General features: G+C 35.8%; 1 protein-coding gene across 1 annotated transcript in view; it reads left to right on the top strand.

Annotated features, from left to right (window-relative positions):
• The first annotated feature begins 2,798 nt into the window (after positions 1-2,798).
• The window catches only part of LOC117102727 (acid-sensing ion channel 4-A-like), a 33,287-nt gene continuing 23,001 nt past the window's right edge, over positions 2,799-13,084 (top strand). Inside the window, exons 1-4 of the mRNA XM_033243131.1 lie at positions 2,799-3,194; positions 3,625-4,177; positions 4,825-4,923; positions 5,809-5,953. Coding sequence (XP_033099022.1) covers positions 3,001-3,194; positions 3,625-4,177; positions 4,825-4,923; positions 5,809-5,953 — 991 coding nt within the window. The 5' untranslated portion in view covers positions 2,799-3,000. The remainder of the gene's footprint in view (positions 3,195-3,624; positions 4,178-4,824; positions 4,924-5,808; positions 5,954-13,084) is intronic.

Raw genomic sequence — 13,084 nt, 5'->3', positions numbered from 1 at the left:
CTTATTATGCTGAAGATACAGTCTTATACCGTGTCATTAGATCCCATAACGATGAAACAATGCTTCAAAATTGCATTTCTTATGATATTGGTACATGCAATATATGTAACAATATCATACAAAATATTTAGGCCTATGGCCGTGTGTTTCAAATAATGTTTTTAAATTTATTCATTTGTTGTGTTAATAAAGATAAATGGTGATGAAGGGTGGAGATGAGTACATTACAAAGTATTAGAGAGCCTATTTACTGTAGAAATTATAGACAATTTAAGTTTAAAGCAGGTGTAGTTCCCCAAGATGATATTGCGTAATATATAATTAATACACTTCACGAGGTAACATTGATATTTACCTTATTGAGGACACCAGTCACTTTAGAAACATTTGCTGCAATTTAATGAATGTGAAAATTGAATTTCAGCGTTCAATCCAGAAACAGTCCTAGGAATTTAACTTACCTAATTTAACCTTAAATTTTGTCAAATGCCAAGGATTAAAAATGAAATTTCTTTTTCGTAGGTCTAAATATCATATACTTGGATTAATTTACATTTAATGTAAATGTTTGCTTTCAACCAGGCAGAGATAATCGATAGCTCTTGGTGTATAGTTAGGAGGGATTGAATGATGTCCTTATGACTGTAAAATACACTTGTATCGTCAGCATACATGATTATTTCAAAATGTTTACAAGTATACTTAATGTTACTTACGTAATAAACACAACATAGGTTTTAATATCGACCCTTCTGTAACTCCATTACTAATTATTTCCATATCTAAAGCAAAAATAAAATATTTAATGTGAAGCTGACATTTATTTTTTAATAAAAGATTAGATCAAAGGAAATACAACCACGGTCGTCTAGTATCTCCAAAGATACTACAAATACAAAATAGAGCACTCGCATAGTAAAAATGAGGCGGAAATTGGGCCCGACGTAGGCGGCGCCCTTCTTTTTTATAATGCAAGTTTTCTATACTTCGGGCCAGGCCCGACGTACAGGGCGCCTTTCTGTTGCTAAGTATATCCACAGGCACACGGTGCCCATCTTTTACCACTAATGGAGGAAAACTTTATTACTAGAGTGCGTCCGGCCATACGATTCTGTGCTATATTGTTGTTTTATTCTTTACTGATGATCTATGATTAGGTTTAATTGCTTCGTTTTTTATTTGGATAATATAATAGCAACGATTTTTACCTCTGCCAAGGAGGTTATGTATTCACCGATGTCACTGTCTGGGTGTCTATTCCAGTTTGTTAAAATGTTAATATATATTTATAATATATAGCTTATTTTTTGTTTAATGTCAGTGCAATATTTTACCTTTCTCTATTCTTCGAAAAAAGATATAAATGATGACCTTGTTTGTATAATGTGTTGCAATTCATTGCACAGCAACGTCCTCCAATGCCGTACGTCGCCATAGCGCATCGTGGTGTACAATTTTTTAATTGAGAATTGACAAACACGACGACTTGGTAACAATAGTTTGGTAGAAGTTATTTTAGATCCAGCCGTACGGGGCGCCCCATTGTTTGTATTCCCACCATGCATTTTCTGTGGAGAACTATTGTGTTTCTAGTATCTTTGATATTTCTTATTGATTGGCATTGATAGAATGTTTTCAGTTGATAAAGGTTTATTTGTAGGCTAAAGGTTTTCCGGACAAAATATTGCATTTCAAAGGTTTTTGTTGGTGGGATCATATTTTTATATATATTTACGGTTCAACTGTTTCTTTATTTTTCATTCTTAACCATAAACGTTAATTGTAAATAGTTCCAGCAATGAACTTTGTGAGCTTATTCGTCGACGGACTGTTTTAGTAATAGGCATTTTTCGTTTTGACTACACGGCCAGTCTACTACGAACTAATGGACCGTGACAGCAACGCCAAGACACTGTTCGCGTATTACACCAAGAGCTGTTTCGTTTTTTAAGGCGACTACGACGACGCAGCACACGTAGGCCTACGGAGGGGAGTTAGCCGACCATGGTTTTATTACCAGGGAACAATGTTCCCTTGTTTTATATTTGAAAAAGGAAATATGAAAAAAAAAACTTAGTCAAATACTGTATATGAAATAAAAAGTTTCCAGAAAACTCAGAGTGATGTTTCGCTGTTGGCTAGGATCTAGGCCTAGTCTAGCCTAGGCCTAGGTGTCAAAAGAGTCGGGAACCGGGAGAAGAGGGGTGTCAGGCCTGCTCAAGCAATTTGCCAAATGCAACGATGATGTACAAATAAATGTAGGCCTAGTACTGACAATTTTAAACAGAGGTATTTATATAACAAATGTTGATCCACGATATCATGAGCGCAGATGCCCTAGCTAGCGGCACCAGATAATGTGTTCTCTCCTACCCGAAATCCACCCTGACAAGGCTAGGCTAGCCTAGTTAGGCCTAAGCCTAAGTAAGAGCCCCCTTGGGCCTTTTTCACTATCCCCTGATTTACCTAATTTTATGTTGTGACTATTCATTCCTCATTTATTGTATGTGTATAAATAGGCCTTCATAAAAACATTTAATTACTCAATTGTTCATTATTGAACGAACAATGCTCGATCGCGGATGCGATGAAAATTGCAACCCCCAACAAAAAAATTACCAGCAGTTTGCCAAAGAATCCGCCACTACGCTAAATTCAGAATTTGGGGTTGTCGCGGAAGCTATCACAACGCCGATATAGCCAGTAAGGTTTGTGAGCATGCGCAGATGTCTGTTACGCTCTATTAGTTCATAATAGACTGGCTGCGTAGTCAAAACGAAAAATGCCTAGTATATCTCACGAGTACGACGACACAAGGGCATCAGTAATCAACATGAAATAATTATACCACATGATCCACGAGGGAATTATACGTCATACTACATGATTCAAGTCATTCAGAATTCCAGAATAAATTTGGAGCTATTTAAAACCTTCCATTTTATTTTGCAGTAGTCCTAGTAGATGTTCATTCGATTTTCACGGTTCTAGTAATACAACATGTTTACAATGGAAGCTTGGTTGAAAAAAGACACGGCTACCCAGACGAAAAACTCGATTGTATATAGATTGACAGATGATGACGATAATACACAACGAAGGAGATGTCCTGGAGATCTAGAGCAGTTCTCACAAAACACAACGCTACATGGGCTTACCTTTATCACGAGTAAAGATTCATCATTAGCCAGGAGGTAGGACTCTAGCTGTATTTATTTTAAACGAGGATTAGTTTAAAATAAGATGGACTACGGTACCTTGCAGAAGAAAAATAGGCCATAATATTTCAAATGGCGAGTATCTGCATTAGGTGTACTAGAAACAATAAAATATTTATATTCCTAAGGCATGTTTGTACTTTCAACGATTTTATTGTTTTTCAGTGATTATGACGTCATCTGATTTGATTTGTCAAAATATTTTGTTATGGTATAGACGATAAATCGTTATCGAATCGTCCTAGTGTAAAAACTTTTATTTTCTATATGAACAATTGCCTTTTAGCTTTGTATCATTATCGTGGTTGCATGTTGTATAAACATGCCTTTAGAATGGAAATACTTACAAGCATTATTTATAAATTCCATAAACACATTCTTGAATTTTACAATATTTTTTTATTAGGCTTGCTTGGATGCTCATTGTTACCAGCATGATGATAGTGTTTATCTATCTTGGAATAATTCATAACGTATTGCGATACTTGGACCGTCCGATTAATACAATAGTCTCAATGAACTATGTCAATGATATGGACTTTCCTGCTGTAACAATCTGTAATTATAACCAATGGAGAGCGTCAATGGTAGGTCCTGAACTTGAAGACGTCGTGTACTGGTTGTCAACGTCAAGTATCCACTACCCAAATCAGACTATATTGGATTACCTGAAATCGAAAGAAGGTGAACTCGATAAAAAAGTAAACATATTTAACATGACACACCAGATAGAAGATATGCTGCGTGAGTGCACATGGAAACAAATTGAGCGCTGCAGGGCGGATGATTTCACGCGCGTGCTCACAGGATGGGGAGTGTGCTACACATTCAACAACCCACAGAACATGAACGAAGTACGCAAAGTTAAACAGTCCGGCAGTAATTACGGGTTATATATGCGAATTAACATCGAACAAGATGAATACTTTTTTGGGGATAATACTGGAGCCGGATTAAGGGTACGTATCACACTTAAATATATAGCCTCCACATTATATTATATATATATATAAAATACAAAAAAAAAGAAAGAAAACAAAACAAAACAAAAACAAAAAACTATCAAAAACATTCAATTAAACAAATATAAAAAGTTGTAGTTGTATGTAACGAGGCGAGACGTGTGGTAAACCAGGAAGAGCCAGCTAATATTGGACTGAGTGTTTTTGCAGAACATTGTGATTAATTTATGTGGTTTTGGTAGGTGAAATGAAGATGGCGATGTGCATTGATCAATATAAATTTAATATACCATATTTTATATACTGTATTTGTAATGCAATTTTATGTTTTCTAGTATGAATTAAATATTGAAATCTATATTCATATTAGTATATATTTGATGATAAATTCTGCAGTTGGAAAGGCACTCCAAAACAAAGGCATATATCAAATACACTTTGCGTGTACTCTATACATCGATTGCATTGAAAAATATCGGAAATCGCAATTATTGGTGACAATTCGTATATATATAAGTAAATATGACTTTGTGTGAATAATGTGATGGTTGTATGGCACTGATGAATACTCTATTTTGCTACATAGTAATGCGAATACTATACTATACAGTAAATTATGTATAATAGAATGTACTTATTGTTAGATTTTAGTTCACCATCAAGGGCAACGACCATTAGTAAAATCTCTTGGTTTTTCCATCTCGCCTGGATTCGAATCACACATTGGAATGAGACGTACAAAGGTATTTATATAATTGATACTTATTTTTTGTAATTGGGTGATCTGTTAAATAATTTATCTCACTTGAACCAACATATGTATGTACAATAATATATATAATATATAATATACATAATATATATAGGCCTAATGTATATAATATATATGTATATAATATATATGTATATTATATGTATATAATATATATAATATATATTTAATATATTTATAATATATATATGTATATGTATATGTATATATATATATTTTTATTGAATCTCTCTTTTTGAGATCCAGCGGGCCGCCATTGATGCACAGTAGAGATTGTATCTTTAGATCTCCGATTAGTCCGTGAGACCACCGACTAGTGCTGTCTGGTAGAGTCTCGGGTTATTACGCTCGCCTTGACAGCGAGAGGTCGCAGGTTCGGATCCCGTCATAGGAATTTCATTAAACAATTTATTTATTTATAGGACAACATTCGTTGAGAGCTACACGATGTATTTATGTTCTTTATTCCAACAACACTGTATTTACCTTTCTTTGATAATAAATGAATAAATAAATATATATATATATATAATGATAATAATAATAATAGTAATAATATACTTTATTGAGAAAAAACGCATGTCCCCATCGGGATTCGAACCCAAGATCTTCCGATTAGCGTTCGGATACTCTACCAACTGATATATATATATATATATATATATTTTTTTTTTTTCCAGTGGATATTTAGTTTGTTTTGTCATTCTTGATCGGATTTTCTCTACTGTTCCGTTTAAAATTTATATTATCATTATTTGCATTTATGTGGCTGCTCGTTGTTTTTATGGGTTTATCCCATTTGCCTTTAAATTTATATATATATATATATATATATATTCATTATTTTCTTATAAAGGTAATGAATCTCGGGCATCCATACAAATCTAATTGCCGAACTAAGCCTTTGAAATACTCACAGTACTCAGTACAAGCCTGCAACTACGAGTGTTACGTTGATCACGTGGTTAAAACGTGTGGCTGTCAAGATTACCGTATGCCAGGTATCGTATGTCTAATTCGTCTATTGGACGTCGATCCTCACACGCCAATAGAACATCATAAAATTGACATTGATTTAACGTTGTAAAGTGGTCATCGTTAAAAACCGAGGTTAATTCTGTTGTGTCGTTAGGTTCAACAAATTGACTTCAACGTCTGACGTTGATTCAACGTGATGATGATGAATTTTACTATATAAAAGTGTCATAATCCGCCCATCTCGAGAGGTACTATTTCCTTAAATTTTCTCACCTCAGCCCCAGCCATGGTGGGGCTGAGGTTGTTGTGAAATCACGTTTTTGAAGTAGGCCTATGTAAAGTACATACTCAAAGACAATGTTTTTAAGCTTTGTTTTCTATATGGTATATCACACACACATTAATACGATCTCTATGGTTGTCAAAAATCCCTGATAAATAGATCATGAGAATTTTTTTGGCGCTTCATTTTGACTATTCTTGTGATGTGATGATGATGAATTTTGCTAAAAGTGTCACTTCTGGCCATCTAGAGGTACTATTTCCTCAAATTTTCTCACCTCAGCTCCAACCACGGAGGGGCTGAGGTGGGCGTCACCCAAACTTTCACAAACTACCCTCCCCCCTCAACCTTTCAAAACAGATCTGTGCCCTTCCCTGGGTATGTCGGCTCCTGATGTATGTCTTAGTGACTGTTGTTTGCTTTTAGGATGTGATCTGGTTTTCCATGTCCATTTTTCGTGATTATGACTATTCTGGATAAAGAATGTTTTGAGTAGAGGTGGATTCAAGGCCCCTCCCCTTTCCCTTCATTTTTTAAGAAAAAAAAAAAAGAAAAATATAATCAAGTTGAAGTGCGAGAGTGTAATTTCCGGCCATCTAGAGATGTCCTAATCATAAATTTTCTTACCTCACCAACCTTACCAACCATGCTGGGGCTGAGGTGGGTGGTCGTTCACACCTCTTTTTTGAATTCCTGGTCTGCCACTGTTGATTTATTATATAAATATTTTTGCGCTTATTTATAATGCGTCTATTGCAATTTTCACTTTATCCTCTCAAACAGTCTTAAGAACGTTTAGAGTGCGCTACTTCACAGGGGGATCCGCCCTTGACCCCACCGGGGTCCTACGTAATTCGCATAACGGCTCCCCCCACCCCTTTCAAAATCCTGGCTACGTCCCTGTATCTGCTACCAATCTAAGCTCTTCTTTCCTTAGATGTTAGAGATGTGTTTGCAAAGCAAGCCACATTTTCACACTGAAGGGTGTGTACGACATCAGTAATTTTATGTCCATTCTAAGAATTTTCAATCATCCCCCCATTGAAAAATACTTTTCTACGCCACTGGCTGTACACTGACGTTGAATCGACTTTTTCGTGTTTCTTTGAATATGTATATCACCCTCCTGAAGACAATATCTATCCATCCCATATTTAACGTGGATTGTCGTCGTTAATACAACGTCGTAATGGATTGTTGACTTAACTTTGAACTGACGTTGAATCAACGTACGACTTATAGCAGTCCAGTGAACAATATGAATCCATCCTAAATTATGTATCTGCTTGCTTTATTATCCCTATTCCCTATTCCAATTGATTAACCAACCAATGCAATAAATCAATGAGTCATTTAATCAATCATCACTCATTAAGCCATAAAGAAAATAGAAACCATTACTTCACCTATCTGTACTATCTGTAAACTCTTTGAGGGTATACAGTACTGTGCGCACGCCTCAATCATTCAATGAAAGGAAAACTTTCACAATTTCAATTTGGGATCCGAACAGGAAAATCTACAACAGACGCTATCCTTTATGTAACTGACAGTGATGGAACCAGGATCTGCCCGATAGGGGATTAAAGGCCACGACGCGGGGGCTAGGCGAGGATCCGAGCCTCACTTGGCTGTCGGCCAGGGGTGCTGCCACCGGTAGGGGTCCAGGGAGCGAAGCCCCCTGGAAGCTACGGATATTTGACGATTTTTGGTGAAATTTTATTAGTTATTTGGTAGGCATCAAGCTACTGTAATATGACTTCATGTATGTTTATTAATGTCAAAATAACTTCCAAACCCAAAAATGTTTGAATAAAACTACGAGAAACAAAGAGTAAGCAATTTAACTAAATAACGTATTTTCAAATCCGTTTTCCATTTTATATTATTAAAAAAAAAACTACGTATTACATTACAATACTATCCTCCCATCATGGCGAAATCCATGTTTTTCTTAATCCAAGTGATTGTGAATTATTAACAACACAATTACGAATTAGAATAATGTCTTACCGTATATTGTAAGGCCACCAATTTGTGACATTACACTACGATAAATTAAGAAAATACAAGTTCACTGGGAACTTCACAGTACATGTCTATAATTCAAAGTGAAGTTCTAAATTATGGAAATTTTGCCAGAAATCTAAACCACGAGGTTGCTTCCCCGATCAAGGTGTATTCCAAGCATCATGAGGATATCCAAAAACGAGCATTTGTCGGAAAGTAAACTATTTTATTAGTCTCACTGAACAGTGGCGGATCTATAATTTTTCAAACGGGGGAGGGGCATTATAATTCTTTTTTTTTCTTATTTCGATAAATAACATTAAAATGCACTGACATTTAAAATAGAGTGTCAAAACGCTGTTTTGACAATTGGCACTGTTCTGCTGCCTTACGTTCCAATAGACGTTTGAACGTAATTATTACAATACATATCAAGCTTGGTAAAGCTTAAATTACACTGTTACTATTTTCACTGGCTTTTAAGATTTCAACAGCAAATTTAGATAATAACTTAGGCTAATAAAGAATAAATATCATTACACTTTATACCAATGTTCTGGCGTAGTGGGCGGTCAATGGGAATTCACATAAAACATCCAGTTCCGTTTGTACTTTTCCACATTCACATAATCGCTCTTCCGGTGGGGTGCTTGACCACCGACCTGTTTCGATTCTGATATTATGAGATCCTAACTCGCAAACATGAGAATGCTAATTTTTCATGCTCTGGAACAGTATGATCTAAGTACATTGCATGAACATTAAGAGATGGATTTAGATTAATACAATAATTACTTAATATTGTACGAGTAGATTCTCTCACACAATCTTTAACCTTGGCCAGATCCTCATCACGATGATCAGAATTCTTAAGGATATTACTTACATATCGATAAAAAGGAGTCTGAGCTGTATAACAGAACGACCACGTTAACATAAAATGACATAAAAGAACATAAAAGAGTTTTAAGAAAACCATCCGGATCAAATTTCTTTACAAACCCACGCATGAGAGGGTTAACAAATTCTGTAAATAAGAAGCATGATATTGGTGCTCCCTTGCGGAGTCCTAATGTACAAGGGACTACCGAAGACCCTAATACTAGTTTGGTCACATTGTAGATAGATGCAATAGCTTTTAGCATAGTATGACCACAGCCTAATTATTTTAAACAGCTTATTAATTTCTCTCTAGGTTCATTGTCATATTCTTTCGAAAAGTCAACGAAAACAAAGTGATAAACAGCTTTACTTTTTTATGACTTGCATAATTCATAAGAAGGGGTAAGTCAAAATGTTTTCCAAACCACCTCTACCTGGCTAGGTGCCAGCTTGTGCCCTATCTGGTTTAAACTAACGCATCAAATGCTAGTTAAGAATAGCGTCATATATTTTAGAAATAGCATATATAATCTTAATACCACGCCAATTCGAACACACTATTCTAGATCCTGACTTAAAATGGTTATCAAGCGAGGTGGGTAAAGATAGTATTTAACAGGTTGCATAAGAAGACTAACCACACTTGTGATAACAGTTTCAAAAGTCCTGCTGGAAGCGAGCAAAAAATCGAAATCTGGCGCATCAGGTGGCCGTCAGTCCACCTGATGCGCCAGATTTCGATTTTTTGATAGCTTCTTCGACCTCGTGTAATTGTATTGGGTAATATTATATGGGTATATATATGTATTGGAGTCGGAGGGGCACACCCTATCCGGTGATAGTAGATTTTGTACCGGTTTTGCCACTCCTCAGCTTTTCTCTTTCTTTATTGATTTTATTGTTGTTATGGCTGAAAGGAATAAAATAAAATAAATTATTGGGTAAGGTCCTTCACATGCTGTCAGTAAGTTGGAATCGTCGTTTTGAGCTTTCACTGAAAAATGGTAACAAAAATCATTATCTCAGGGTTTCAATGGAGCGATTTTCATTTACTGTACCATTCCAATTTATCTCGTTCCAAATTTGCTTGCTATTATCTCCTAGGTTCAATGTATTTCAATCAACTTAATTAGGTATTTGGTTTTTTTTGGTTTCGAAACTTCGACTCACTAGCGACTTTTAGAACTACTTCGTATAATATGTCAACTGCAGCATCAACAGAACTAATCTAGAAAGAGGGCGTATAGTTTCACCAAGGCGAAATCCGTATGCGTGCTCTTAATAAAACGTCTTATTTTCAATGTATTCCATTCCTGACCATCTTTCTTCGAGTTATATTGCATTACAGGACATCTTCTGACCTAGTGTGCGGCCAAAAATAACGAAATCGGGTAATTTTTAACCTATATTTTTGAGCTATTTCAACTAGGCTATACCAGTTACAGTGATTACATTACATACCTGTAACGTACCGTACGTTAGCTACATGGCTGGAGCTGCAGCAACAAAAGACTACCCTGGACATGTCTAGGGGAAGCCCAACGTACGTCGATTGCCATTGGCGTCATTACACAAGACGGTTTACCAACGTCCGCTGTAGTTGGCTCCGTGACATAAGATGGTTTACCAGCATTTTCATCTGGAAAACGTTTGCGAATATGGTCAATGTGCCAACGCCATTCTCGACCATCGTCCATATGTACATTAAAGGAGACCGGACCTAACTCTGTCTCTTATACACATCTAGATGTGTATAAGAGACAGGTATGGAGCTCAGATCGTTAGTAAGATGACGAGAACGAAACTAAGAGTCAACGGAAAATTAAAAAAAAAACAGAACTAATCTGTGGAGGATCTCTCTGACTTTCATTTCATTTCATTAGAATCATTAAAGTTTTCTGGATCAATCTAATCCATTCTTATTTGGCGTTTGTTTAAGCTTTTTTCCAGGCTTTATCAACAGACCTCATAATTTCCAAGCTCGGAAGACCTACATGTCAAATTTTTTACGCGACCATTTACTGAAAGTTCACTCTTATTGAGTTCAAGTGTAATAGGCGCGTGGTTAGATGGTAAAGTCTTGATTAACGGTAAACTCTTTAACAGCAGAAATAATGTGCTGTGATACAAAAATTTAAAAAAAGAAAAAAAAAAAACAAACAAAAAAAAAAACAAAAACAAAAACAAAAACAAAAAAAAGAACAAAAAAACAATCCAATTCTGAAACCTTTGCCCATTATGAGAGTGAGAGAGGTGGGAAACGATTTATTTCCTATCTGTAAATTTTGCAACAGAATCAGCCTATCGAGTGCTGAAGCTTTTTGTCGAGCATTGTTATTAAGACTTAATTTTCCGAATCCGTGTATGTAAAACTCTAAGGCAGATTATCGATAAAACAGCCTCTCGAATTTCCGAATCTAGTCTTTAAATATCTCATTACTGTTAATCGCTTAGCATACAAATTCAGAGCGTTCAACTGAGCAAATGAAACTGTATCATGATAGGGATGTAACAACACAGAAACATTGTGTTTGGAACAGAACATAACTCAAACTCAATTTGATCAACAAAATCACAAGACATTGATTTTGTCATTAACAAGGAAATTTCGGAACAACACGGCACATCCTCCCCGATGACGGTTAACTCCGCCACTGGTAAAACTTTTAAATCCCGGAATGTAAAAATAAGAAACACTCGTTTTGATTGAAAAAAAAATAATAATAATAATAAAAAATAATAATAATAATAATCAGAGTTTCCAAGAGAACGTAGCACAAATTCATTTTCTAGCTTATTCTTCACCGAATTAATGTTCCAGGACGTGATAGTCAGTGTGTTATTCCCAGTATCTAAAAAAAAAAAACAAAATAAAAAAACGATGGCTTCCAACTATCGAAAACTCGATCAACAATTTGTGCGTCCATTTATCGAGAACATCGTGTCCCTGGTTCTCAGGTTTAGCTTTCTCTGTCTCCAGTGCTTTGATTTTCAATGCTTCTTTAGTATTCAATTGTTTTGTGGAATCCAGTAGCGCTTTACGAACACCTATATTCTGACTAGCAGCGGTTGAATTATATTTGTTAATTGCTTACCAAGGCGTTTAGTAGTCATCTGCAGTAATATCGAATATCTGCAATATAAGCACAATCTTTTTCTCATCTGTAGTGGCTAAATCAATAGTATGCTTGTGATGTATTGCCAATAAAGAACCCGAAAACTAATTCAAAGTTGTACTGTACTTTTATTGAATCAACAACTAGTATCGTGAACACATAGCAACCACATCCAAAGTTATCAGATAAAAGCATGTTCAGAACAGATCCAGTACATTCCTCCACCTTTAGTTTAGAACATCTTAACTCGGAGGTTTTATTTAACAACAATAACATTCTTTGCCAGTGGGGACTTAAAGTCAATGTGGCCAGCTCCTGAGAATTACTGTATTTATAGAGGCATGTCATATCATTATCTATCCATTAGTTAAAATCAATTTGGCAGGTGATTTAGAGAACACATCAATTAAACAATAACTTTAAACACAAAGCATTTAGACCTATTAAGTCCAGTGTATAAAAAACAACTCATAACTTATGCGATTATAAGTTCCAAATAATGTTCAAAGTTCATCATAAACCATGATAACATGCAAATAGAAAGTTCACAAATTCAATCTGTCCGGTGCTTTACGAATTCTGCCTGATCTGCGAAGTTCTACCAATTTCCCTCCAGCTGTCATGGTTTTTGGTTCGATGCCTTTGTTGAAGCTGTGATCTGGCATATTACGAGAATCAGTTTGCTGGTTCCCTGAATGGTGTGGTGATTTTTCAACCGGTACGTCGATTGCCATTGGCGTCATTACACAAGACGGTTTACCAACGTCCGCTGTAGTTGGCTCCGTGACACAAGATGGTTTACCAGCATTTTCATCTGGAAAACGTTTGCGAATATGGTCGATGTGCCGACGCCATTCTCGACC

This window comes from Anneissia japonica, unplaced genomic scaffold (assembly GCF_011630105.1).
Source record: "Anneissia japonica isolate Jap-2015-1 unplaced genomic scaffold, ASM1163010v1 scaffold16577_len186930_cov114, whole genome shotgun sequence".
Lineage (NCBI taxonomy): Eukaryota > Metazoa > Echinodermata > Crinoidea > Comatulida > Comatulidae > Anneissia > Anneissia japonica.
Note: the sequence above shows the minus strand (reverse complement) of the source record. Positions and strands in the feature narration are given on the sequence as shown.